Genomic DNA, 27,742 nt, shown 5'->3' on the forward strand with positions numbered 1-27,742 from the left:
ATAGTTAGCACAAATCTCTCTAAACAAGCAAAGGGATGGAGGGAATGAAAACATGGGGTTGATATTATTTGATCAAGTGCAACAAAAATAATGGTTCAAGCTGTATGTGCAGCAAGGGCACAAGAGGGAATGGAAAGAAACCATGTGTGCTAGGATATTTGAGTTTGCTTTGTACAATTCCTAAATTTATATGGGAACTTGGAAAAAATGTCCAATGACATGATTTCGAATTGTAGGTAAAAAGTAAAAAACGCAAATCAGGATGATATATGTTTTTCTTCTTCTTCTTCTTTATGATGCTTCTAGAATCATGAAGACCAACAAATTGACAAGCCAATATGAGGAAACTAGTAACACGTGAATTGTGATCTTCATGAACTCCAAATTTTTTTCATTAAAAGCTTTTTCCCATGTTGATTTAAACCTGTCATTCCCAACAGTGCAATTTACAGATGAAGCTTGCTGAACATTATTCACCCAAAAAAAAAAAAAGAAGCTTGCTGAACTCCAAGCTTTGTTGAACTTTGGGGCTACAGCTTTTATTTCCATTTTACAAATTGGACGCTTCATGTCCTCTCAAACTTTGTCATTTTATATTGCATTAGTCTTTTATTTAGTTAAAACTAAGTGTATTGAATAGAAAATAAGCAGCAATTAGCATTTAGTTTTGCACATGTGTGCGTAAGTTTGTTGGTTATGTATATGGCAAGAAATCAAAGCAGGTGTTTTCACCATTTCACAAATTTGGGGCTTTGTTTTTTTGTGCTTATGGTTTCCTGAAAACTAAGATTTAAATATGCTTAATAGTAAATGAAAACTAGTGATACATGAAAGTTTCACTGTATGTGCATGAGTTCATTATTAATGTATATGGTAAGAAATAAGACCAATCATGTCAGCATATGTGTTTATTGCAATACAAGAATTCTGTTGCTTTCTACTTAAAGTATAAAGATCATCCTCAATGTAATGATTTCCTAAATCATCATCTTCTTGACTGTGAAGGTCATATCCTAAAGTTCCTTTTTTATATGTTTGTAAATCTTAGATATATTGTAGTTTAATAGAATATCTGAAAGTTGATAGTGTAAACTTACTGATATCCCAAACTTTTTCCTATGACTTACTGTTGCTTGTTACTTTGTCATTGAAGCTTGTCCCTTAGGTTAAATATGCTTACTGATATCCCAAATCTCTCATTATCAATTGTTAGACTATAACAAGAACAAAACAATCTGGATTGTTAGAAGATATGACTAACACTTCATTGTCCACTATCAATGTTAGAAGATATGACTAACACTTCATTGTCCACTATCAATGTTGAGAGCTGCAATCTGCAATCTGGATTTTTTACAATCCTTATGCCCATATTTTCTTTTATTATGTGTGGAACTAACAATCTCAAATAAGAGTATTAGAATTATGATTTTACAATAAAAAATAGGCACATGATTTTAAAATCATTATTTCCTAGCACATGCAAAAGAGCAAGCCTTCTGAGTGAAAATACAGCAAATAATGAGAAGGGCAGTAGCATTGTTTTCCTGAATTCAGTGCAACTAAACACTTTGAGACCTAATCAATTTGTCTGTAGAACTACAATGCTGAATAACACATAGAATAGGTTTTTATGAGCCCACTACAATGTTGGTTTCAAAACTAAATTGGTTTCTCGAGGGCTGACTGTTTGTGTTGTATTGTGTATGTAGATTTAGAAATGGCTTCTTCTTCTAATGACAACAGCAACATAAAATTAAAACCGAGAATGTGCAATTGTGGAAGAACAGCTGCCATACATATCGTAAAAACTAATGAGAATGGAAATAAAGGGCGTTTGTTCTTTGTTTGCCCATCAAAATATGTAAGTATTGTATTGGAAATATTAAATATGTAAGTAGTCACAATTTAATTTTTTTTAATAGAATAACTAATTGTTGGTTGCATTGTAGACTGAAAATCCCAATTGCAATTACTTCAAGTTCGTGGCTGAAGATGATGAAGATGTGACGTCCACAATCCGTTCCAACACTAGAGCTTCTGATGGTGTTACAGTAGAAGACTTTAACGAGCTGAGGAGGAGGCTGTATGACGTGGAAAATGAACATGGCGACTATGGTCGAAGGCTTCGAATGGTGGAAAATATTTTGAAGGCGATGGTGTATTTGATTGTATTTGCTTTACTTTTGTACTTTATGATGTAATGTTATTATGGATTTATGGATTTAAAGTTATTATGGATTTATGGATGTAATCTACTTTATGATGTAATGTTAGTATCCGAAAAATTTGACTAATGTTATTATGGATTTATGATGTTTGTACTTTATGATGTTTTTATGAATGGAATTTGGGAAGTTGGGAATGATTTGAGATGGTTTTTATATGGTTTATTGTCCTAGTGGATTTAATGAACTTGGGAATGATTTGAGATGGTTTTTATATGGTTCATTTAACTTAGTACATGCATACCAACAGAATTTAGTACATGCATAATATGAATTTACTAGATGAACCAGCATACCAAATGCATACCAGCAGAATTCATTTACCAGCATATGAACCAGCAGAATTCACCAGATATGAACCAGCATACCAGATGAACCAGCATATGAACTAGCAGAGCATACCAGCAGACCTGGTGAATTCTGCTACTGTTTATTTTGCATAGGCACATTTCACATCAAGTAGCCTTGGCTGTGGTGTGGTGCATGTTTATTTTGCATGTTCTTTTCACATCAAGTAGCATACCAACAGAATGCAGAATCAGCATACCAGAACCAGCATACATGTTCTTTTGCATGTTTATTTTGCATGTTATTTTGCTACTGTTTATAACTTTTCAGTGTTCAAACCAGCATACCAGAACCAGCATACAGTGTTCAAAACAGAATCTGCATAACAGGGTTAAAAAACCATTTTCTGCTAGTGTTAATAACCATTTCAGAATCTGAACATGAACCATATGAACCAGCAGAGTATACCAGCAAACCTGGTGAATTCTGCTACTGGTAATAACCATTTCAGAATCTGCATAACAGTGTTCAAGGGTCCTAAATGAACATCAACCAACGTCAACCAAGTTAAATTAACATGTTCAATACAGCATGTTCAATACCAGTTTCCTGAATCTGAACATGAATATCAAGCTACCAACACATAAATTAAAAAAAAACATGCTGAATAACAGAATCAGTACAACTTTAACAATAACCAACATCAACCAAGCTAAATGAACATTAACAATAACCAGTTCACTTGGGTTTAACATATAAATTAAAATCAACTGTAAATGAACATCAACCAGTACAACTTTAACATCTAAATTAATTCATTGGTCCTTAAAAATTGACACATTAGTACTTTAACATCACTTTCCAGCAACAGTTTGCTTGACAATTTCAGAGGCCATGACTTCACGTTGCAGCCCAATTTTAGCATCAGTTTGGTTCTGTTCATGGTTGTCCATAGCCTACAAAAAAAAAGACAGAATTTTTAAGCAACTATAAATACATGATATCACAGAATTTTCAGCAACTATAAACTAAAAATACATCAACGACGAACCTGACTACACATTGGAGTAGTTGATTCTTGAGAATATCGAAACCCAATGTCATATCCACATGAACCTTGTAGTAGTGACTGGAATGTTGGTTGAGTTGGCAAATAATTTGGCACCACATATATCTCCCGCAAATTGTTCGCCTACAAGAATGTCATATATGCTTTCAGTTATGGTTTTAGTCACATATTATATCCACACAAAAAATACAATGTTAAAGTAAGACTTACATGATATGTGGGATACATCAATGGCGGAGGAATGTAATTACCACCCATGGGCAAAGATCGAGGAAGAGGATGAAGGGGAGGAAGAGGTTGAAGCGGAGGAACATGTTCACGAACATATATATCTCCTCCAACAGATAATGGAGAAGGTGCAACCGTTGAACTTGCAATAGATTGTGACGAAGCCAAACTATTAGCACGGGATTTTTTTTTGGAGTTCGCTACCAACGCCGCTTCGAATCCACCTTTGACCCTCCTTTTGCCCTTACTAGTTGCCACCTTTTTCTTCAATCCTTTTGGTTGCACAACATGATTTACATCTTCGCATTCCACTTCAAAGCTTTGGGTATCATCATCATTACGTACTTCATTTCCAATACCAAAATGAGCACTTAACTTGCCTTCAACATCTGCACCTAATGTAGCAAGGTGTGCAATACAAAAATCATATGTTTCTTTAGTTTCAGCAGCTTTACTTGCTACTGCTCTAAATGCAGTCATCAATGTCTTATACCGCGAAGCTTGTTGGAATTTCACATCTACTTCAATGTCATTTTCCTTAATGTGCTGCACAGTTTCGGCTCTTGCTTGTTTGGTCCACCTCTTCAGAATGTATTGTGGAGGAACCTCTTTTATCTTCAATATGTCTCTAATGACCTTCAATGAGTGAGAACACAAGATTCCTTCCCTTTCAAACTTTGTACAATTACAACCCAAAGAGCCATCCCTCTCCAACTTCACTTTCCTTGCATGTTTGTTACCAACATCAACAACTGTGTAAATGGTACTAGCCTCGCCATATTCAATTGCTTCTATGTCCGATTCAATGGATTGAAAGTACTCATTTTGAAATTCCTCAAAGATCTTTTTTGTGTAGACGTTACCCATTTGAATTAGCATTCTTATTGTTGCTTTCACCTTTGGCAACCTTTGGCACAAAGCATAGCCCGCTTCTAACTCCTTGTATCGCTTCTCGTAAAGTACCCTTTCGAAATGCATGAAGAATTCATTTAAGTTGAAATCAGAACGAATGTAATCCTTCAAAAAAGCATTAAAAGATTCACTAAGTTGTGTGGTACTCATTCCCGCAGCCCATGTTGATCTAACATAAGGCCATCCCCATTTTTCTTTCACCGCAAAAGTCAATTTCAACCAATGGTTTTCATGCGCATCATATTTATCAAGCATTTCCGCCCACTCTAATTTCCATTGATTTGTATCTTCAATGTGAAAGAAAAATTTATTTAGTACACCCTTCACCCCCTTATCTTGGAACAAACAGTTAACATGTTTTAATGCATTTTGCATCAAATGCCAAGTACACAATCGGTGACTTGTGTCAGGCATAACGATGGGTATGGCTTTAGCCATTGCAGCATCTTGATCGGTGAACAAAGTTTTCGGTGCCTTCCTTGACATAGCCTCTAGAAAGTTTTCAAACAACCATACAAACGATTCGGCGGTCTCATCATACAACAATGCTGCACCAAATATAACTGTTTCCCTGTGATGGTTGAATCCCACAAAAGATGCGAACGGTCTATGTTCTTTGTTTAACTTGTAAGTCGTATCAAATGTGACAACATCACCAAATTGGGCATAATCCATGATCATTTGTGCATCGGCCCAAAACATATTGGTTATTTGCTCCTCATTATCTAATTGAACAGCATAGAAGAATGAAGGATTTTGCAAAGATTTTTCTTTAAAGTATTGCAACACATTGCCTACTTCTCCATATGCTAAACTTTGTTGTCTTTTCGTTCTCAAATAATTTTTAGAATCTAATTTCGTAAAACCAAGACATTGCCTTCCACCAGCTTCCCTACCCATGAGTTCAAAAGACTGGCCCAAACGAAGACCAGATTGTGCCGCTAAATCTAACTGAATTGCTTGGGTAGCGGATATCTTTCTTTGTGACGGCAACATATGGGCACACTCGGGTGATACAAGATCATGGTTGTGTTTTTCTTTGAAATCAGTCACAACATATTTTCCAGTACCCTCATGTAATTTAATATAAAGTCGAGCCTCACACCCAGTCCTAGTTTCAGCTCTAGAGTTTTTTGACAATGGGTCTCGCTTGTCAACCTTTCGAAATCCCTCCTTGTTGCAAACCAAAAGTCTATGAATAAGTTGATTAGTGAACTTGTCCTTCTTACAATAATCTCTTCTTATGCTAAACCCCATTCTTCCTCCATATGTATTATAAAATTCATACGCACATTGTTCAGAATCAAATATCATTCCCAATTTTGGCTTCCAATCACAGTCATTCTCAGGTTCCATATCGATATCAAAATGCAACTGAAAACCCATATAAATAAATTCTTAAGTTAATGATAGTTGAGCTTCTTAATAAGATTGCAGGATTGCTTAGGTTGTAATGCTATGAAAATGAATTGAAATTGGTTTTTAGATAACATTTATCTGGTTTATAGATAGGACCATATGTCATATAAGGAAAATTACTCGAATTAAGGAAATTGAATTATTCATAACTGGTCGTGTCCTGGCTTAGGCACATAGAATTCATAGTACTTGGAAAAACACACATTTGAATTGTCTCAATCCAACAGTTTCTCTTTGGGGCCTAGTCTACACGAAACATCACTCTTATCACAATTGTGCTTTTGATATCACTTGAAAAACTTTAGCTTCTCAAGTTCAAACAAATCTAATATGAAAATCAAGATATAAGATTTTCTCAAGTTGAGTTGAATTTTATTTTTCTTTTTTTCTTTTTCTCAGGAAAAGCTTTACAATGATGCCTTTCAAGTTCAATTCACCGACCCATTTGGGAGATTGGAAATGGGAAATGTAACTTTAAAAAAAAAAAAAGGCATGTTGCTTTGTGTTCTGTTTTCATATTTTAAAAAGAACATAATTTTGTTTGGAAATTTGTTTCTGGACACTGTTTTTTTCTTGAAATTTTCTAAAAATCACCCACCAAAAACTTGTTTTCATATGTACAAAAACAATTTTCACAAGTGGGTGTTTCTGAACTTTTCATTGTTTTGTTTTGAAAAATCAACAAAAAAAGGAAAACAAAAATACAATCAAACAGAACTTAGAGATAGTACAAACACAAATAATAATAATATGACCAAGAATCTTACAGGGAAGTCTATGAGAAAAGATTCACTTCAAACAGAATAGGTTTTCCCTAATTTGATTCTTAGGGAGTTTACATCATCAGCTTGGGAAACAATGTATATATGAAAAGTTAAAGAAATCATAAAGAGGTAAAACACACCAATTAATGAAAACTCCATTCGATTTCTTACCTTACTGTCGAGTGTAATTTGTAAAGAGCTTCAGTCGAAAGCTTTGGCGGCAGAAGAGTACTCTGTAGAGGCTGGAGCGGTGGAGTTTGCCGTCGGTGAGGATGGAGCTCGCCGTCGGTGAGGATGGGTTCGCCGGTGAGGATGAGGATGGGTTCGACGGAGGCGACTGCTGCGTGAGAGTGAGAGTGGTGTGTGAGATTGAAAGTGAATGCTATGTTGTTGTTTGTTTGGGCGGGAAGTATAAAACACACTGTAATTTGATTTTTTTTTTTTTAATAATCTCAGCCGTTGGATGACCAACGGCTGATCTGAGCCGTTGCCCGCAGGAACTCAAGGACCTTCCTCAAGGAGAGGATCCGAACTCGAGGTCACATGCCTCTTCACAATTTTTAAAAAGTTGTATTTTTGCTTCTAATTAAAAAGAAATAAAGTTAATTCTTTCTAGTATGTTCTTAAATTTTTATATCACTGTTTTTTATTTTTATTTTTCTTTTTTTAAAATCTAATTAATTTATCACTTTAAATGTTTAATTCTGCTAATTTTTATTTTAATTTTTTTTTATATAAATTTTACAATAGACAACTGCTATATGTCATTAATTTTTTTTTTTCTGTATTATACCACATCTTATATAAATACTCATAATTAGTTCATTTGTTTAGGGATCATTATTACACAACTACTAAAAAAGGGAGCTTTTGATACGAAATCTTTTGTGATGGTTTGAAAATCGTCACAAAAATTATTTTTTTTGCGACGACAAATGAAGTTGTCACAAAAGTAATTGTTTTGCGACGGAAAATCCAATTATGTGGCAAAAAAGAGTATCTTTTGCGACGATTTGGTACCCGTCATTTTTTTTTTGCGATTGTTTTATTTTTTTCTACGACACCATTTGTTCCACCGTCACAAAAAAAAATTTCTTTTTTTTTGGCTTGTTGCACCCTGCTCATTTCCTTCTCTTCTTAGACCATCTCCAACGGTGCATCAAACTTAGTATCAGATTTAAAATTTGATGAAAAAGTCATTGTTTGTGTCTATAATGGTTTCACCAAATTGATATAAAAAATGAGAACATAACAAAAGTTTCATCAAATTGAGGACAAGCTCCAGATTTCATCTTTTCACTGTGCTATATCGTTGGAGTGGGCCAACTGGTCAACCAATTGGATGTCCGGCTGGTTGACCTATCAGTCGACCGGTTCCCTTTCAAATAGGTAGGTTCAAGCCGATCAAAAATGTTCAAACAGATTAAAAAAAAAATTATCTTATTGGTCGATTGGCCGGTCGACCCGCCGGTTAACCCACCAAATGATCATTTTCTTTTGATGTACGGTTGGAACCAGCGATATCAAATTGAAAAAAATTAACTATTTTTTACACAAATTTAATAAGAAAAAAAAGGTAATGAACTGTTGGAAGATTATCAGATTAACAAAAAAGGAAAAATCGTCCATTCCAGAAAAAACCTAGTGGTCACTGTGTCTCTTTCGCTCCCAGTCGTCTATCTCGCAGCCCCAACAACACCAGCGTGGAAGAGTTCCGATTACCCTTCTCTCCTCTCACACTCACTTGCACAGACCCTGACAATATCTCTCTCTCTCTCTTGCTTTCGTTCTCATTGTCACGTATCCCTCACAGGCTGTCTGTAGCAGCAGCGGCAGCAACTTTGCACATATTCTCCCTCCGGCATCCAGGTATATCTCTCATCTGCTCTCGTTTGCTCTTCGCGCCTGTCTTCTCCTCTTTTTCTCTTCTTTTGCCTTTATTGGAATCAAACCCTCTTCATTGTATTTGTTTTTGCTTTTGCTTCTACCTACTTTTTTTTTTTGTTCTATTTGCTGATTTGGGAATGTTCCCCTTTGCAATTGTATTAGTTTTATTTGGGTTTTCTATGCCACTGATTTGGGAATGTTCCCCTCTTCATTGATTTGGGAATGTTCCCCTCTGCCATTTCTATGTTTCCCTCTGCCATTGTTATCAATTTCTAACTGAACCCAGAGGTTTTCTTTGAATCAAATTGGTTGTTTGTAATGGGTTTTGATTTCATTGAAGTGGGTTTCATCGATGGGTTTTATCAATGGGAAATTGAAGTCAGTTGGAAAATTTATATATTTTTTTTTCACCCGGTTGATTTTAATATTTAATTTTATCATTGGGTTGGCCTTTTCCTGTTCATTGTTTATATATTTATTTATTCTCCTCTTGATTGTAACCCATTAAATATTTTCTATCCAAGGCAGTTAGAATTTTATTATCCGATTTGGTAGCAAGTGATTTGGAAATTATATTTCACTGCCAATGAAATCCATGTTAATGTTTGTAAGTGTAGAATTAGGGTTACACGAAAGCAACATGGGAATTACAAAAGTACCCAAAAAATTTCGGGGCTTCTAAAAATGTTACCATGTCTTTTGCTTCGCCACTGGGGAGAAATATCTTCCTAATTGGCTATTCCACATAGCTGTTGTATGCTTATTTAGCTTTACTTCTTCAAAACAGTTGATGGAGGTCATTAAACTTGAGAATTTTGGCCACTATCGAGATGACATGATTATCCCTGGAGACATCTCTCTTTTGCAACTAAGTAGTTCCACTAAATTGATGTCTTAATGCCAAATATTCCAAGACTACCTTTCCTGGAGCCCCACATTGGCAGGACCAATGTTGCACAATGGCCTTTCTTATAAGTTATATTGTTGTAGACATCTCTCATGCATTCATGAAAGGACTTGCCAGCCTTGACAAGAGTTCTATTTGTGATTTTTATAGTAGTTTTTTAGTCGTACTTAATTTTATGAAGGGTGCTTTTGTTTCACATTAGTCAGCCGCTAGTCCTCATTTAATAAATCCATTAATGGTAGGGTATCTAAATCATTCATTGCCCAAACCCAAAACCCAAAACTAATTATTCTTAACGTAAGTTGAACAGATTCACTCCAACAATAGTTATAAAACAAGCTACTGCTTAGGGTTTACATTTTGTCAATACTCCTTTTCCGTATATCATTTTTTTGGGGGTCGCAAATCTAGGAGCCACGTGTTAGTGAGTGTTCCATTTTAGTCTTACTGTTATGTGTGAAAAAATTGATGCTAACGTCATTCAGGTCTTATTGTTTGACAATTAGAATGCAGTCTTTTCTGGAAAATGTTATAGGCTCACACAGTTATGTTCATGCGTTAAGGTAGTGTTTGGTTCATTGGAATGGAGGTGGAATGGAATGATCATTCCATCAGAATGGTCATTCTCACATTTGGTTCACTAAAAAAATGTTGAAAAATATATTGTGAATGGAATCATCATTCACCATTGTAAGTGAATGATCATTCCGTAGGGAGGCTAAGGAATGGGCATTGTATCCCATTTTACTTTCATTTCAGTGAACCAAATATAGCATCAGTATTTTGTAGTAACTATAATCATTTTATGATTATCAAGCACATAAAAATCATAATCAGCATTTATGTTTACTTTTCCTGGTTAATTTGATCCCCAGCTTTGTAGTGGAGTAGACGAGAATGCTGTTGGTGCCTGTGCAGAACTCATCTTTGCTCCAATTGATGCCTCTTTCTCTGATGATGCACCTCTTCTACCATTTGGTTTTCGCATCATTCCTCTTGATTCTGGGACAGTAAGTGTTTCTCTTGTCTGATATAACCTAAAGATGGGTTCTTTCATGCTCTTCCATCTGTTAAGTTCATTCCTTAATACAAATCTTCAAGATGATGCAGGATGCCTCTAGTCCAAATCGTACACTTGATCTTGCATCTGCTCTCGAGGTTGGACCAACTGGAAATAGAGGTTCTGGTGATTATTTTGGCCATGATGGGAGTGGAAAATCTGTTATGACAACAGCATTTCAATTTGCATTTGAGATTCACCTTCAGGAAAATATTGCAGCTATGGCTCGTTTGTATGTGCAAAGTATCATAGCATATGTTCAGAGGGTGGCATTGGCACTCTACCCTTCTCGTTTCAGTTCTGATGTTGGTTTGCGGCTACCCCCAGTCCCTCCAGAAGCACACGCACTTGCTTGTTGGATCTGTCTCAGCTACAGGTGTGTTTTCAGATCATTTATTTTGCAACTTAGGAATGGTTCTTACTTGAGTGCAACATGTTGGAGTCCATGTCATAATTAGAATTCATATCTGAATATATTTCACTATGAGTGTGAAGTGAGAAACATTGCTTACAATTGACATTCTGCATGTTGGCCAGAATAGTGAAATTTACCACAAGGAAACTGATATTCAGTCCTTTATAAAATCATGCATGGAAGCTGTTTTATGGTGATGAGAATTTTAGTTTGACTTTCGTGATTAAGTTGAGTCATGCTAGATTCGATAAGGAAAGATTAGATCAAATCTAATATTTGGTTATGAAGTTCCTTTCTTTGGAGCTTGTTGATTATTTTTTGGTACTTCTATGATGGATATATACATGTATACGTGAAGAGGCTGGTTTGGTTTTTATGTGGAAGCAATGATAATTTTCTTTCGAAAAAGATTCTAGTGTGTTTTAATTTGAATTGGTAATCTGTGGGTAAGAAAATATGCTGTTAAGGTAACATTAAAATAATATAGGACTGTTTAGACCATCCTTATCAAATCTCTGTAGTTTTTCTCAGAAGCTTGGATAACACTGCCTTAGTACAATTGACCAACTCTGGCCCAACTTATTATTTGTGAGTGAATTGGGCTTGGTAGCAACATATCTTCTGATACTTAATTTATAGAAGCACTTTGGACATTCGATGTGCATCACAGGAGACATGACAGGAGTTAGTGACATGACAGTTAAGGACACCAGTTAACAAATTTCTTACATTCTAGGTTCATTGATTGCTTCTTTGACAGGTGCTTTTTAGGTGTGGAGCTAATTAAACCTGTTAATGAAGGAAGTGAATCGATTCTCAAGACACTTTGGCATCACTCAGATGCTGTGATGTGTTGCTCTTTGAAGGTATTCTTTCGATTGTTTTACTTCTCATTTTTATAACAAATTCTGCTCTAAGTATTTGCAGAAGTCTGAATGTTCTTCATTTATGATTTTTTAGAAATAATCCTTGTTGTGTAACATTTATTTATTTGTCAACCAGTTAAAACATAATTCTTTCTTTACCTGCTGAATTATGTGATTGTGAATATTGAGGATGGAAACAATGTAAACATATACAACAATATGTTCTGTGTTATTTAGAGCCTTGCCTCTTTTTGTCACTTTGAAAACACACTAGCTTAGACAATTGATACACTGCTATGCATTTGGGTTGATTGCTCTCGTTTAGAAACTTTTTTTTCCGAACCGGTTGACTCACTAAAATAGTCAAACGGTGTTGGATGTTGACGAAACTTGACACACACGACTAACTACACACAAATGACTTGTAGGAGAAGACGGAACTCAAAACCGATTCTCGATTTTGAATCTAGAGACTAATTTCCATTTATAAAAACTTATTCTTTAAAAACTCTTTTCCGAACCGGTTGACACACCAAAATGCTCAAACAATGCTCAAACGGCGTCAGATGTCAACGAAACTTAACACACACGACTACCTAGTTACCGATGACTTATACCGATGACTTATATGAGAAGACGGAACACGAAACTGATTCCCGATTTTGAATCTAGAGCCTAATTTCCGTTTATAAAAACTTGTTCTTTAAAAACTCTTTCTCGAACCGGTTGACACACCAAAATGCTCAACTGGCGTCAGATGTCAACGAAACTTGATACACACGACTAACTAGGCACACTGACTTGTAGGAGAAGACGAAACTCGAAACTGATTCCCGATTTTGAATCTAGAGCCTAATTTCCGTTTATGAAAACCTATTCTTTAAAAACTCTTTTTCGTACCGGTTGATACACCAAAATGCTCAAACGGCGTCGGATGTCAACGACACTTGACACACACGACTAACTAGGCACCAATGACTTGTAAGAGAAGACGGAACTCAAAATTGATTTCCGATTTTGAATCTAAAGCCTAATTTCCGTTTATGAAAACTTGTTCTTTAGAAACTTTTTTCCCAAACTAGTTGACTCACTAAGATGCTCAATCGGCGTTGGATGTCAACGAAACTTGGCACAGGCGACTAACTAAGCACAAATGACTTGTGGGAGAAGACGGAACTAGAAACCGATTCCCGATTTTGAATCTAGAGCCTAATTTCTGTTTATGAAAACTAGTCATTTACAAACTCTTTTTCCAACCGTGTGACTCACTAAAATGCTCAAACGGTGTCGGATGTCAATGAAACTTGAGACACACAACTAACTAGGCACAAATGACTTGTAGGAAAATACGGCATGCGAAACCGATTCCCAGTTTTGAATCTGGAGCCAAATTTCTGTGTATGAAAACTTGTCCTTTCGAATTGTTTTCATCTTTTGTGTTTATTCGATTATTGTTAGATTATAGCACAATGGCGCCGTTTGGTATAGCTGTTAAAACAACTTATAAATTATAACTTAACAGATTATAGATTATGACTTTAATCAGAAGTTGTTAATCTGTTTGGTGTAGCTATTGGATTATAGATTTAAGTTGCTGAGTAGTGCTTGTTAAATAAGCTGTGAAATAGCTTTTTCAATTAATTTTTATTTTTTGTTTGTCTACATTTCTCATAAAAAATAATAATAATAATCTATAGTCCATTTGAGTCTTTCTATTTTTAAAAAAATAAAAAATAAAAAAATTTAAGAGTATAACCATAAATTAACATGTCCACAGCAGAAGCTGATAATCAAAAGCAAGAGGTGAACAGCTTCTCGGAATTAGCTTTTTTGAGTTAAAATAAGCTGTTAGAATCAGAAGCTGTTTGAAATAAGTTTAACCAAACAGTCCAAAATAACTTTTTCAAAGCTAAAAGCCATAAGTTGGCTCTGAAAAGCTGAAACAAACACCCCCAATGTGTTCAATCACTACCTGATTTTAATAGTATTATCATCATCGTAGGATGTAATTAAAGTTTCTTTGGATAGTTCACGTATACCAATAGTCCAATTGGCGGAGGGTCTTCTTAGTAGTGACGATCCGTTGTGTGAAATTGATGGAGTTCCAATTGGCCTTGAATATTGCAAAGTGTTTGTCTTAAAAGCGAAAAAGCCGAACACTCTTTTGGAAACAACATCCCGAGGTCTAAGAACAGTTAGAGAAGTTGTTGGAAGATACACTGTGTGGCGCTCGATTCGTGTATATGTTACAATCTTATTTATGTATTTATTTATTTATTGAAAGAAATACCAAATGTTTTACATTTATGTAAGCTTGAAATTAATTATATTGAAAATGATTTTTTTTTCTTTTTATTTTCTTTTTGCAGATGCAACCCTTTTGAGTACGTGATGATATTTTCGCATATCGATATTAGAGCTCACAATCTTATTGTTTTACATTTTCTGTAAACTTGAAATTAATTATATTGTAAATGATTTTTTTTTTTTTTTTTTTTTGGTTTCCTTTTGCAGATGCAACCATTTTGAGTATGTGATGATATTTTCGCAAGCTCCAATCTTATTTATGTATTTATTTTTTTACTGAAATAAATATCCAATGTTTTACATTTTCTGTAAGCTTGAAATTAATTATATTGTAAATTTTTTTGGATTTCTTTTTGCAGATGCAACCTTTTTGAGTACGTGATGATATCTTCATAGATCGATATTGCAGTGTACAATCTTATTTATTTATTTATTAAAATAAATATCAAATGTTTTATATTTTCTGTAAGCATGAAATTAATTATGTTGTAAATGATGATTTTTTTGGGGTTTCTTTTTGCAGATGCAACCTTTTTTGAATACGTGGTGATATCTTCGCATATTGGTATTAGAGCTTAATGTTGATATTAAAACAAGTTATAATTTATATATTTTTTTTATTTGTATTGTATACTTTTATTTTGCTTTAGATACAAAAATTTAAGTTCTTGAATATTCAAAATTATTAGTATTGTTGGAGGATGTTTTATATATTTTTGTAAAGAATATTTGGTTGACAATTGTTGTAGGATACATATATACGTATGATTTTGTAGATGTGGATGTGGATGTGGATGTGGATGTATTTTATTTTAGAAAATATTAATAATTTGTACAGGGAATGAGTTAATCACATATATATTGATTTTGTGAAAATAGTTGTGACAATAATAAATCATCGCTAATGTAATCATCATTTCCTTACATTTTATTAACGACGGTTTCAACTGTCACAAATGTGGTATTAATTTAATTCTATTTTTTTGCGACGTTTTAGACTGTTGCTAATAGTATTTTTTGCGACGGTTTAAACTATCGCAAATAAAATAATAATTTAATTCTACTTTTTTATGACGTTTTATACTGTCGCTAATAATACTTTTCGCGACGTCAAATACCGTCGCTAATAATACTTTTGGCAACGACAACCAATATCGTTACTAAAAGTGAAGTTTTTTTTTTCTTTTTTTGTGTCAGGCTACCGTCGCAAAAACCATTGATTAGCCGTCGCTACAAGAAAGCGACAGTTTGTCACCGCCCCAAATACTTTTTGTCACACCTCCTTTTGCCACCCTCCATTTTTCGTCACTACTCCGTCGCAAAAAGTCTTTTGCGACGATATGTGAACCTTTTGTGACGTTTAAGACCGTCGCAAAAGCTCCAATTTATGACAACTAATAAATAGTGCTATATATGTAATTCAATTATTCAAAATGGTGAAAAAAATGATATATCGCATCTCTTTTGTATTATGTATTTACTTTTTCTCTCGTTTCTTTCTCTATTCCTCTCTATATCTCTTTTTGTGTGTGTAATTTGATATAATTTCGTTCTCATATTTTATGAGGCAAGTGATTATGTTTTGAACGATGATGATCGTCATACATAAAATCAAATTAATAACGAATAAAGGTAATGATATGTTAACTCAAGCTTATATTATATCTAAATATGACTTTTGCATCGTAATCATTTTTAATCTTAGCCAAATAAAAATTAAATTAAGTTAGATCGTGATTTTCATTAAGATTTCAATTCAACATTGCCTCCTCTTAATCAAAATTTTGGCTTTGCCAATTGGGTCTTAGTTGATTGATTTCTACACAAATTTACAAATGACATGCAACATTCGAAATCATAGAGTATAAATTTAAGGATCATGATTCAAGAGTCTCAAGAAATTTTCACTTTTTATTTACTAGATTATATTTATTAATAAAATAACTTACAATAGTGGTCAAACCGATTATATATTGAGATCTAATTAATAGTTCAAAACTTCTGGAATTTTTTTTTTTGGTTAGATTTATTTATTTTTCTCGTGAAATACTTCTTTCAAAATGCTTACATAAGAAATTATGTTCAATTAGTTATGTACCAAAATTAACTCAGTATTTTTTCATAAGAAAATTTAGCCAAAACTTCTCCATTGGACCCTCGTTAAGTGAAAATGACAACTTAATTTATTATGCTTTATAAACTCTTAAGGGGGAAACGCATAATTGAGCAAGGACAAAATAAAATATCATTTTTTTTCTTGGATAATATTGGTAGATTAATACATTACTGTGAGACAGAGTAACATGTTATTGTCAAACAGAGTAACATGTTATTGTTTATATCAATTTCGACGGTAATATTTTTTTTTTTTTTTTTTTTTTTTTAAGAATTTCATAGTCATCTTATTTGATAGATGTTGATGAGAGGATTTTAAAAATTATAATTTTATTAAAATCGACATTTAGATCAAAAGTTATATTATTTAAATTTTAATATTTTGATAATGGTGGTATGTGGGATTTTTTAAGAATTTTTTTTATACTTATCTTTAATGCATTAAAGTTTTATTGTGAAGGTTTTTGACCAAATCCCCTTTTTTATACATACACATTGACCTAGGAATGGCAACGGGGCGAGGCCGAGGATCACACTCCCCGTCCCCGATCCCCGATGCTACAAAATTCCTCGTCCCTGTCCCTAATCCCCGACGGGGAGCCCATCACCCTCTCGGCCCCCGCCCCCGCCCCCTACCCCTAACAGGGATTAGGTTTCCCCGACCCTGAAAAATCCCTATAGCTCTCTCTTTCTCTGTGTTTAGCTTTCACTCTCAATAATAAATCATCAACAACATCATCAACAACAACATTATTTTCATCAACAAAAACATCAACGACAACATATCAACAAAACAAAAAAGAAAAAAGAAATGGAGATAGATAGAGACACACACACAGACATACATGTATACATACACACATACATGAGATCTGAGTGATGGGATCTTTTCAGATGTGAGATGTGAGAAAAAGGGAATCGATGGTGGCGGGATTTGCTCAAATCTGCCGTGGCGAAAACTGACGCCGGAGTATGAAGGTTTGGCGCTGACGCAAAGGAGGAGGAGGCGACGAGAGTGACTGCGTACTACCGTGGAGGAGGAGACGACGCTGTCGCCGATTGCAGAGAGAAGAGTGAGTGAGAAAGAGCCGTCGCCGACTGCGGAGAGAAGAGTGAGTGAGAAAGAGTCATCGCCGACTGCGGAGAGAAGAGTGAGTCAGAGAGAGCCGTTGCTAACTACGAAGAGAAGAGAGAGTGAGGCAAAGTAGAGGGAAGAGAGAGAGATTAGAGGAGAAACATAAGGGGGGTTATATATATATATATATATATGAATGGATAGAGGGGGATTATGGAAATTTTATTTCAGGGAGAAATGGTGACAAGGACGGGGACGGGGCCGGGGCTGAGGCTATGAAAGCTATCCCTGCCCCGGCCCGAAACTGATTGGGGATTCAATTTCAAATACCATCCCCAGCCTGTCGAGTGTATTTTTTTGAGAAAAACTGCTCTTATCGGGGACGCAAGGTGGGTCTCCGTCGGGCCGAGTTCAAATTACTATCCCTACACTAACCCACTCTAAATAAAATTCTTAATTCTACCCCTGTAAATACATAGTGGTGCAATTATTTCCTGTATAAAAATACGTAGCAAAATTTGCACAACTAAAAAATTTCTACATTTTTGTAAATATTTATCCTAACTTTTTGCTTATTGACAGTTTCCCTGAATACGAAGGATCGAAGCTCCTCTAGTCCTTCATCTAGATTGAAGGGCGTTGTTCGGGCTCGTAAGACTCACCATGAATACCGTTTGAATAATCTGAATCGTTCATTTTGTTAGATATTTTGTGTAATTCATTCACAAAAAAAAAAATAAGTTGATCCGATAACTGTAACATATTCAATTCATCATGTTTCTCACCCAAAAAATGAACAACAACTATGTTTTTAAAAATATACCATTTTATTTTATGACAAGCACAATGAATTAAATAAGTTACGATTATCTGATCAACTTAATTTTTTATGTAAGTAAAATACACAAAGTATTCAATAAAATAAATGGTTTAAGTCATTAAAATGAGGCTCATAGTAAATCCCATGGGCTGAACAGCCGGGTTAAGGACTATGGGGATCTACTTCCCAATACTAATTCCTTTACCCCAAATATTGTATCTTATTATTGGTAACCCATTTCTTTCAAACAAGATCACTGCTAGATAATACCAGTTCCATCACCATCATTAGCACCACCACCTCTTCCAAAGCAACCCCACTATTCCCTTTTCTACAACCACAAAATCTACAACATTCCTAACATTTCTCTCTCATTCAAAGCTATCATCACCACCAACCATTAGGAAAATGATTCAGACCCCAGTGCCCCCACACACTTGAGAGAGAGAGAAGAGAGAGGAGAGAAAATATATATATATATATAATATGTGACTACAAATCAATTAAAAATTGTAAAGGTCTCTCAAGTATTTTCCCCACCCATCAATAGTTTAGTACCACCACCTCCTTTCATTTATTTCAAGGACATTCAAGACAGGGCACCTGAGGTGACTTCTAGTGGTCATACAGAACTTCAATTAACATTTTAATAGGCAATGGCACCCCAGCGTCTTGATGCTAATTAATTTTATTTTTATTTTTATTTTTGTTTTTATTCTCAAAATAGAGATAAGGTTACACAGGCTAAAGGGTGAAGTTGGTAAATGAAAAGAAGCATCATCTCTCTAAGAGGATGAGTGTACAGTTTACACTTATTGACTCACTATAGTTTCACTTTGATAATTTAATTCATTTATTATTTAATATATATAAAAAGATAAATATAATAAAATTATATAATTTAATTATCAGATTAATTTACTGTTTTTTGAAAATAATCTATTCAAACGTATAAAATAAATGAAATAAGAGTGGGACTCGCGGCAGGCAATGAGATTAGATTGGCCTAAAAATCCAATCCAGGAGGAGTTATTTCACGGATGTGGTGGGCAATAATGAGCTTAAGATTGGACTCCAATCCATGAGCAGTTATTCTATGGGTCTGTCATTTCATATCAGCAATTTTTTTGGCTAATAGGATCAATATATGCAGACAAAAAAAATAAAAAATAAAAAATAAAAAAATCACAGTATCTGAAGTAATTTTAAAAATTTACCAATGAGTTATTAATTAAAAAAAGTTTACCACTTTCATTAAAACTTTATTGATTTAACACCCCACATCAGTATGATGGTGTTGTATACCATACTTTTGGAATAATTTATAATTTCTTCGCATCCACGGCACAACACTAAGTAGAATTACAATCACCCAACACTAAATAGAATTACAATCGATGCACAAGTCCAGTTCCTAAACATTCCCTTATTCATCTCTCGTTCAACTAAACAAACAAACAACCCATTCTTGAACAAAATTATGTCACAAAAACAGGCAACAAAGAAAGAACAAATCACAACACAACTAGAGTTTTCACCCAAAAAAAATATTTAAAAAACACCCAAACTTTGCACAAAATCACACACAACACAACACAAAACAAAAGAGGCTAACAAATATTGCTCCATTATTATATATATCTAAGAGATGGAGAACCTTCTTCTCCTAGGCTTGGTAATGTCCACAACATCCTCCATATTCGAAGTATCCTTAGACCCATTCTTGAACGGATTCAGCTTCCCCAACCTCTTCGACACAGACGACAAGAATGTCTGCTTCTTAGTTCCTTTGTTTTTCTGAACGTCTGAAATGTACATCTTCATCTTGAGTAGCTCAGTTCGCAAGGCCTCGTTCTCTTTAATCAACGACACATCTGCTTGTAATTGGCTTCTTGTTGTCGCAGCGGTGTCTTTGAGGTTACTATGATCCTCTTCGTTGCCGCTCCTGAGTTTGAGTTGGTCGTAGTAGAGAGCGTGGAGGACGATTTGTAGTGGTAATCGTTTGTTCTGGGAAGCATGAACTCGAGCTTCGTTGGAGAGTTTTAGTGGATCCATCACACTGCATACCTTCTCGCGCTCAATCTCGTCCAATTTTGGATGAGCCTGCAATGACATTAACCGTCCGAGTGTAAATTAATCTTCTCACTCAATCTTGTCCAACCGTTACCCTTTTTTTTTATTTCACTTATCAAACATGTAAAAAGTAGGGGCGATTATTCAATACTCCCCGAGTATGGACACATGCTCCATAAAGTTTTGATTGGTAGAGAGACACAAGGACCCACGATTTAAGTTGGGGATAGAAGAACAATATGTGGCTAACTAATTGGTTATTGGCTTGGATTATAGACACGTAATGCTCCGAGAGTGTTAAATAATTTTTCAAAAAGTAGTAACAATTGAGACAATAAATAAAATATCATTCAAAAAAAATATGCTAATAACATATTATTTGCTTCTATTATTTTCTTAGGATTGGGAAGGGTATATTCGGTTGTGTGGGCTATCATTAATTTCATTATAATATCTTACAAGTTTTTGTGTTAGAAGGGTACATTCGGTTGTGTGGGCTACCATTAATTTCATTCTAATAATTAAATTTGTTCATCTTTCAAGTTTTTGTGTTAGATTATTTGTATAAAGAAAAAGAAAAAGAAAAAAAATCTAAATTGTTCTAACAATCATTACCACTTAATTTATTAACTAACTTTTTTCAAAAATGAACAAATTTATTTTTTAAAGTGAAAAGATAGATGACTTATTTTTGAAATTATACTTATTATTATTAGTTTTTAAATCAAATATAACAAAATTATATGATTACGTTTATTATATTTATTTGAATTTTTTAATAAATAATTTATACATCCTAATCTAAAAAGTAAACAAATCAAATCATGCCTAATGAACTTACTGATCCAAACTATAAGGTATATTACTATTACCAACAGGAGACAATCATGAATATTCACGTAATGTGTAATACAAAATGATAATAAGAAAACTTTGGGAGTGTTTGGAAAGTTGAGTTTGGGTTATTTTTTTGGTTAAAATTTACAAAAAGATAAAGTATGTTAAAACAATTAATAAGATAAAATGTCACATTAAGTCTATAATTATTTCATTTTTTTTTTTACAAATATCACATCTAATTACAAAAAAATCCAATCATCTTTTTAAACATAAAAATTTTGACTTACTAAAATAACCAAAAATTAAAAAAACTAACCTCCCAAAGACCCACTTTATATCATTTTATGTGAATGTGACTTGAATTCATGTAGAGGAAATGTCTAAAAAAGTAATGTATAATTAGAATTATTCTATCTATGAAGTTATATAAATTCATATAAGAGTTAAATTTAGATATATATATATATATATATTTATATATATTTTTTAAAGAAATAATTTTGTTGTATCAGTCTTGGGATTGTAAACAATGAGGATGACTGGTGTGATAAGAGCATTTTCAATCTATTATTAATTTTTTCCGTTCAAAAAAAAAAAATTATTAATTTTTTTTATCAAATTTAAATTTAATAAAAATAAGATCTAATCTTTTCATCAAACAAAATTGTTTAGGAATAAATTATTTTAGTAATTTTTTGATTTATTTATTAAAATAATTGAAAAAAATTAATATTAATAATGATTTTTTTTAACCTTTTAACCTTTTAAATAGAATAATGTTTGGTAGTCCAAAAATGAGATTGATTCGAATGACTTGAAATTTATCCTGCTAGTTGTCCAACGAGAAGATGCTGCAGTCAAAAAAAATAACAATCGCAGTGGATAAATTTCCATCCAATCGTCTAGGCGAACGTCCGATCCCCACTCATTTGGACCATTCCAACCCTTCTTTTTAATTACTAAGCATTTTTTATTAATTAATATAAAATTATTGATTTACATATTTGCCTTTTGAAAATGTCACATCAACTTTTGGAATTGTCATGTCAAATCCGAACAAGAAAAAATGTGGTTTTTTTCCCCTACGGAAAATATTTACGACCTCCAAAATTTTTTATCCTGATCACACAGTATCACAGCTGTTTTCCCTATAAAGGCTATCCAGACAAGCTTGCAAGAGGCAAGGGAAAAAAAAAAGTTAAGCTCTTTTGGTACAGTTCTAGAATATTAGGGCTAGTTTGGCATATACTAAATAAGTTAAAAAGTCAAAAAGTCACTATCTTATTTAAGTCACATCATCTTATTTAAATCACATCACCTCTCTAACACATCATATCAAACCCAACTCAAACCCAACCCAAACCCACCAATAAGTCAAAAAGTGCACTTTTTTAGGACATCCCAAACCAACCCTAATTTCAAGATTTAATTATATTTAAAAATTCTACTAAACGCTACTTTAATTTTTTAAATAATTTTTTGACATTGTAGTTATTATGGCCTCTTTGGGAGGTCGTTAAAAATCACTTCTTAATTTTTAATCTATTTTGAGTCATATCATCTCTTATATTTTTTATATTATTTTTTAAAAAAATCTAAAAAAAATCAACTATCTTTTCAAAACATCCCTATAAATTATGCCAATTAATGTATTCGTAAATTTTTATCAAATAAAGGATGAACCAAAAATTTACCAAATTTCTAACAAGTCTTTTTTATTTAATTTTGATGAAATTGATTAAAAATAAAGGATTGAAGATGATTTATTTATTTATTTTTTTTCGCCAAATTTGGTTAAAAGAAGTTTTTGGAATAGGTTAGGCATTTTAAAAAACATTTGATGAAAATTTTGGCTCTGTTTAGTTTGGGTCTCAAATCATAATTTCACCCTCATATTTCAACTCTCTGTTTGATTATAATTTTTAAAATATGATTCTAAATCACATTTCAAAGCACATTTGAAAACATATTAGAGAGTTTTAAATTTTTTAGTCTATCTGGTCGTTCGCCTACACATCCTCTCAGACAGTTTTTAAATTTTTAGATCTACCCAGTCGTTTGTCTGGACATCTTTCCAGACGTTTGGCTGATTGACTAGAATAGTACTCAATTGCCACCTAATATTCAAAAAAATAATAATTTATATTTGTTATTGATTTTTTTTAGATATAAAAATTATTTTTTAAGACCAAAATGACAAATTATTTTGCCATTTATTTAAAATTAACAAAAAAAATTAAATAAAAATTAATTTGTCACAGTAATTTTTAAAAAATAAAAAAACATTTTTAAACAAAACAATTAAAAAAATTTCCAACCAAATATACAATCAAAAGTAATTTTAAAACACTAGCTGAATATTTTTTTTAACAAAAAAAATATACATATTTTTAATATTTTAAATAAAAAATAATTTCAGAATTTTTTGAATTTTTTAAATGAAAATTTATTTTTTTCAATAATTATTTTTTTGAATTGGATTTTAAAAAGAGATTTTTTTATGAGTTTTTAATAAAATTTTCAATAGAGTTTTGAGTTATATATTTGATTATGAGTTATAAGTTTTTGAAAGTTTTAAAAATTCTTTCCAAAACTCAAAACCAAGCAATTTTTCTTATTTCAAAACTTATTTAAAAAAATTCAAAACTCATAACCAAACAAATTTTTTCTTTTCAAATCATAATTCAACAATTTACAAATTCAAAATACAATTCCATTCCCAAATTATGATCCTAAAATTAAACCAAACGCAACATTTGATTCTCTACTAAACTCTTGAACAAATCTCTATTTATTTCGGTGGAAAATGTTTTTTTATAGAAAGCTTTTTTTAAGAAAATGCTTTTCATACAAAGCGTTTTGTTATATTTGATTACGTTTTTTAAATTAATATACTTATAGTTGTATTAGAGCATCTTCAGCATATCCTTTAAAATTTTATCTTAAAATATTATTAAAAAATTCATTCTCTATTTTAAAAATTACTTTTTCATCTTTTTTTTTTCACAAATTTTCTACTCTTTCTCTATTCTATTAAATTATTATTTTTAATTATTTTATATTTTATATTTTTTAGATTGAGGTGCTCATGATGATGGTTGAATAAAGAGTAAATTTTTATTTTTTTAGGGGCGAACACTAATTCCCTCCATTTAAGGAGTAACTATAGCTCAATTTATACTAGGGGCTGATTTAAGAGGATTGATAGAGTTAGTTTTATGAGAAAACCTTCTCTAAAATAGCTAAAAAATGATTAGGGAGATTTTTCTCATAAAATCAACCTCATCAATTCTCTTAAACCATTCTCTATTATAAGTTGAGCTACAATTATTTTCTAAATGTAGGGAGCTACAATTTACCCTTAAAAAATAAAAATTTCCTCTTTATTCAACCACCATCATTGATCTCGAGCACCTCTATTCCAAAATATAAAATAATTAAAAATAATAATTCAATAGAATAAAGAAAGAATAGAAAATTTGTTGAGGAAAGTAAATAAAAAAGTGATTCTTAAAATAAAGAATGAATTTTTTAATAACATTTGAAGATAAAATTTTAGAAAATCTGCTGATGCTCGTAATAGTGGTAGTAGCGGCAGTAAGGCGGAGGTGTTGGGCATAGTGGTGGTAGCGGTGACAGCAATGGTGACAACAATAGTAGTGTGGTGGTGGTGATGAAATAGAAATGGTAATGAGGGTGGCTGTGGAAGCGGTGGAGGTGGTGGAGATAGGAAAACTTGCTAATGTGACATATATTCAACCATAAACATTCGATTCATCATGCAAGTCTCATTGATTTTAATCAGATAATCAAAACAATTGATGAACAATGTTAATCAGCAACCAACATACCTTCAAGTAGATATCAATGGCTCTGTAAAGATCATCATCAACCTTCCTAGCTCCCTTGGGCACCAGATTCGCAATTCCATTGAACTTCGAGATGCTCAACTCACCATACGTAGAGATCTCACCGAGGAACGCATCAACCGTCTTCCCAACCCTCTGCATCGCCGTCGAACACACCTCCCTGAAATCACCGTCATTGAACACCGCCATATTCTTCTCCTTCTCCACAAACCCCGAGATAATCCTCCTAACACTCTCCAAATCAAACAAACTCTCTCCATCGTACGTAAACGAAAGAACCAGAAGATCATCAACAGTTACGTGCTCTAGAATCGCCGAGATTCTCTTCTCGATCTCGTTCTTGCAGCTGTTTTTAGCTTCGAGGAAGATGGCGGTGCGGAGGAGGCAGCAGAGGAAGTTGATAGGAAACGCCGCTTTCTCGGACGGTAAGAGTGCGACGATGGATTCGAGAAGCTCTCTCTGGTTAAAACTGGCGTTGGCGGAGTCGCTGGAATCTGACGACTTCTTGCCGTTTCCAGAGTGATCTCGAACGAGATCGCGAAGCGATCTCTCTGCAAAGGTGACTATGGCGGTGGCGACAGTTAAGGCTTTTGCGCCGCGCGATTTCATGGCTCTGATGATCTTGTCGAAGAAAGATATGTCTAAGATCGTTAGCTCTTCTGTCCACCAATTCGGCGGCGATCGACTCGGAAATTTCGCCTCATTACAAGCCTGTGAAAATCTATCAGAATCAGTACACTATACAGGTGAAGAGCATCTCCAATCCTTTTGTGTGTGTTTTTTTCATGAAAATTTTGTTAAAAAAAGACTACAATCTCTACTATCAAATCTTTAAAAAAAATAAATTAAATGTAATTATTGAAGATTTGGATTCATTTTTATTTGGTGAAAAAATTATTTATTCCTAGATTTGATACAGATTTAATTCAATGATTGGAGCAGATTTGTAGTCATTTTTTAATCAAAATGATTAGAGAGATGCTCTTAATCATACTCTATTCGTCAAAAACAGGCAAGCAGAGTACCTTAATGCTTGCGAAATCGACGCATCTCTGCACAATCTTGAGTTCCTCAGCAATGGGAAGAAGATCTTCGCACGACTTTAATACAACCACCGCGCCGGAGAGGCTCGTGACGGCGACTTGAGAGAGAAAGTCCTCGGTCCTTCCGGCGAGGTTGGCGTCGCAGTATTTATCGGTCATTTCCAGATACTCGGCGGCGCAACGAAGAGCTGCGACGTTGTGAACTGTGATGTCAAAATTGACTCCGTAGCAGAACTTCGCTGCTTTCTCGAAGATCTCAGGTCCTCCGGGTATATCCGAGAGATCGATTCTTGTTAAATCAGGTTCTTTCGATTCTAGTATTAATTTTCTTATGTAATTGCTCTTCGCAACCAGCATGAACTGCCATTGACGTAAATGATTGTTAACACAAAGCTTCAATCTCTACAATTGTTTGAAAATACAAAATCAGAGACTCAAAATCATACCTTGTGAAGATTAAAATTGGCTTCACCAACTACGACCACAACATCAGTTGCAATATCTCGAGAAAAAACCCTGCAATTAGAAAAAATAAACAAGAAAATTAGACATGAGATTAAGATAATTAGTTTTTTTGGAGGGGGTGATATTTTTGGGTGAATTATTACCATTGGCCAGTCCTCTTCATAGAAAGAGAGATTCTATTGTTGTCCATGATGGAGGCGGCCATGGATGGAGCTTTGTTTTTCAGAACACGGAGAACTTTAATATGAGAGTGGGATGTGTTTTGGGGCTTTATAGAGACGAAGGTTTTAATTTAATTTAATTAATGGAAGACACCATGTGCATTTTATAATTAAAAAAAAAAAAGGTAAATTACACTGACATTTTTTGAGATTTATATTTATTACAGTTTTTTCTTCACTTTTTAAAAATTGCATCTCCCTCATGAGATTTAAAATTTCATTACAGATTCCCCTCTTCAGAAATTTAATTTTTTTAAATACCAATTTTGTCCTCATTGGGTAAATTACATTGACACCCCTCACATTTTAGAAATTACAATCCCCTACCTAAGGTTTAAAGTAACATTACCAATTACTCCCTTAGTTAGTAGTAGTTGGAAAAAAAATTAATTGAAAAAAAAAATCATTGAAAAAATTTTTTGTTAGTAAAATTTTTAAATTTCTGTTTAAAAATCAACGTACGCTCATTTTTTGAATTTACGTTTTTTCCTCAAATTTACAAACTGAGACAACCATTTCTAAACCAAAAAAATTATCAAACAAATTTTTTAACAGTTTTTAAAATTTTTGTAAATATAAATTGAAAACTGAAAACAAAATGGTTACCGAACATGTTTGATGGTAAAAATGTCGTAAAATTAAAAAATAATTAAATAAGTTACCAACATAAGAAATGACTTGTCGAAAGATTCTTAGGCTATGTATAGTTTGATTTTTAGAAAAAAAAAATTAAAAATTAAAAATTAATAAAAAATAAAAAATAATTATCATTTAAGGGTAAAAAATAATTATCATTTTAACTTTTTGGCAGGTTATATACATACGTATGGTTGTTTCAATTTAATTTGTAAAAAATTATTTCTAAGCACTC

At 33.2% G+C, this 27,742-nt stretch overlaps 3 protein-coding genes and 1 long non-coding RNA gene across 4 annotated transcripts; 2 read left to right on the plus strand and 2 right to left on the minus strand.

Moving 5' to 3' along the window:
- The first annotated feature begins 1,711 nt into the window (after positions 1-1,711).
- Positions 1,712-2,382, plus strand: LOC114281030 (uncharacterized). The gene is made up of 2 exons (XR_014363073.1): positions 1,712-1,864; positions 1,953-2,382. It is a non-coding gene; the product is annotated as an uncharacterized LOC114281030 (long non-coding RNA).
- A 988-nt stretch (positions 2,383-3,370) lies between these two features.
- Positions 3,371-6,081, minus strand: LOC145821606 (protein FAR1-RELATED SEQUENCE 5-like). Its single transcript, XM_082918139.1, has 3 exons — positions 3,796-6,081; positions 3,568-3,708; positions 3,371-3,472 (listed from the first exon to the last, which is right to left on the minus strand). The coding sequence occupies exons 1-3, from the start codon at positions 6,079-6,081 to the stop codon at positions 3,371-3,373; spliced, it is 2,529 nt and encodes an 842-aa protein (XP_082774265.1).
- A 1,099-nt stretch (positions 6,082-7,180) lies between these two features.
- Positions 7,181-12,309, plus strand: LOC114279387 (homeobox-leucine zipper protein ATHB-15). Its single transcript, XM_082918140.1, has 5 exons — positions 7,181-7,267; positions 10,578-10,712; positions 10,813-10,882; positions 10,982-11,138; positions 11,938-12,309. The coding sequence occupies exons 1-5, from the start codon at positions 7,181-7,183 to the stop codon at positions 12,077-12,079; spliced, it is 591 nt and encodes a 196-aa protein (XP_082774266.1). The 3' UTR covers positions 12,080-12,309.
- Positions 12,310-19,717: 7,408 nt separating this feature from the next.
- On the minus strand, positions 19,718-26,952 carry LOC114279386 (root phototropism protein 2). The gene is made up of 5 exons (XM_028221610.2): positions 26,794-26,952; positions 26,632-26,701; positions 26,168-26,545; positions 25,125-25,853; positions 19,718-20,463 (listed from the first exon to the last, which is right to left on the minus strand). The coding sequence occupies exons 1-5, from the start codon at positions 26,853-26,855 to the stop codon at positions 20,002-20,004; spliced, it is 1,701 nt and encodes a 566-aa protein (XP_028077411.2). The 5' UTR covers positions 26,856-26,952; the 3' UTR covers positions 19,718-20,001.
- Positions 26,953-27,742: the final 790 nt, after the last annotated feature.

The sequence above is a fragment of the Camellia sinensis genome, chromosome 3 (genome assembly GCF_055761805.1).
Source record: "Camellia sinensis isolate YWXY chromosome 3, ASM5576180v1, whole genome shotgun sequence".
NCBI lineage: Eukaryota > Viridiplantae > Streptophyta > Magnoliopsida > Ericales > Theaceae > Camellia > Camellia sinensis.

Excerpts from the sequence above, each read along its gene's own strand:
- LOC114279386 (XM_028221610.2), bottom strand. The coding sequence starts at position 26,855 with ATGGCCGCCTCCATCATGGACAACAATAGAATCTCTCTTTCTATGAAG. Across the intron at positions 26,702-26,793 it reads ATGAAGAGGACTGGCCAATG|GGTTTTTTCTCGAGATATTG; the intron begins GTAATAATTCAC and ends TTCTAATTGCAG. Across the intron at positions 25,854-26,167 it reads TCGATTTCGCAAGCATTAAG|GCTTGTAATGAGGCGAAATT; the intron begins GTACTCTGCTTG and ends AGATTTTCACAG.
- LOC145821606 (XM_082918139.1), bottom strand. The coding sequence starts at position 6,081 with ATGGAACCTGAGAATGACTGTGATTGGAAGCCAAAATTGGGAATGATA. Across the intron at positions 3,709-3,795 it reads TGATGTATCCCACATATCAT|GCGAACAATTTGCGGGAGAT; the intron begins GTAAGTCTTACT and ends ACATTCTTGTAG. Across the intron at positions 3,473-3,567 it reads CTACTCCAATGTGTAGTCAG|GCTATGGACAACCATGAACA; the intron begins GTTCGTCGTTGA and ends TTTTTTTTGTAG.
- LOC114279387 (XM_082918140.1), top strand. The coding sequence starts at position 7,181 with ATGGAGCTCGCCGTCGGTGAGGATGGGTTCGCCGGTGAGGATGAGGAT. Across the intron at positions 10,713-10,812 it reads TTCCTCTTGATTCTGGGACA|GATGCCTCTAGTCCAAATCG; the intron begins GTAAGTGTTTCT and ends AAGATGATGCAG. Across the intron at positions 11,139-11,937 it reads TGGATCTGTCTCAGCTACAG|GTGCTTTTTAGGTGTGGAGC; the intron begins GTGTGTTTTCAG and ends CTTCTTTGACAG.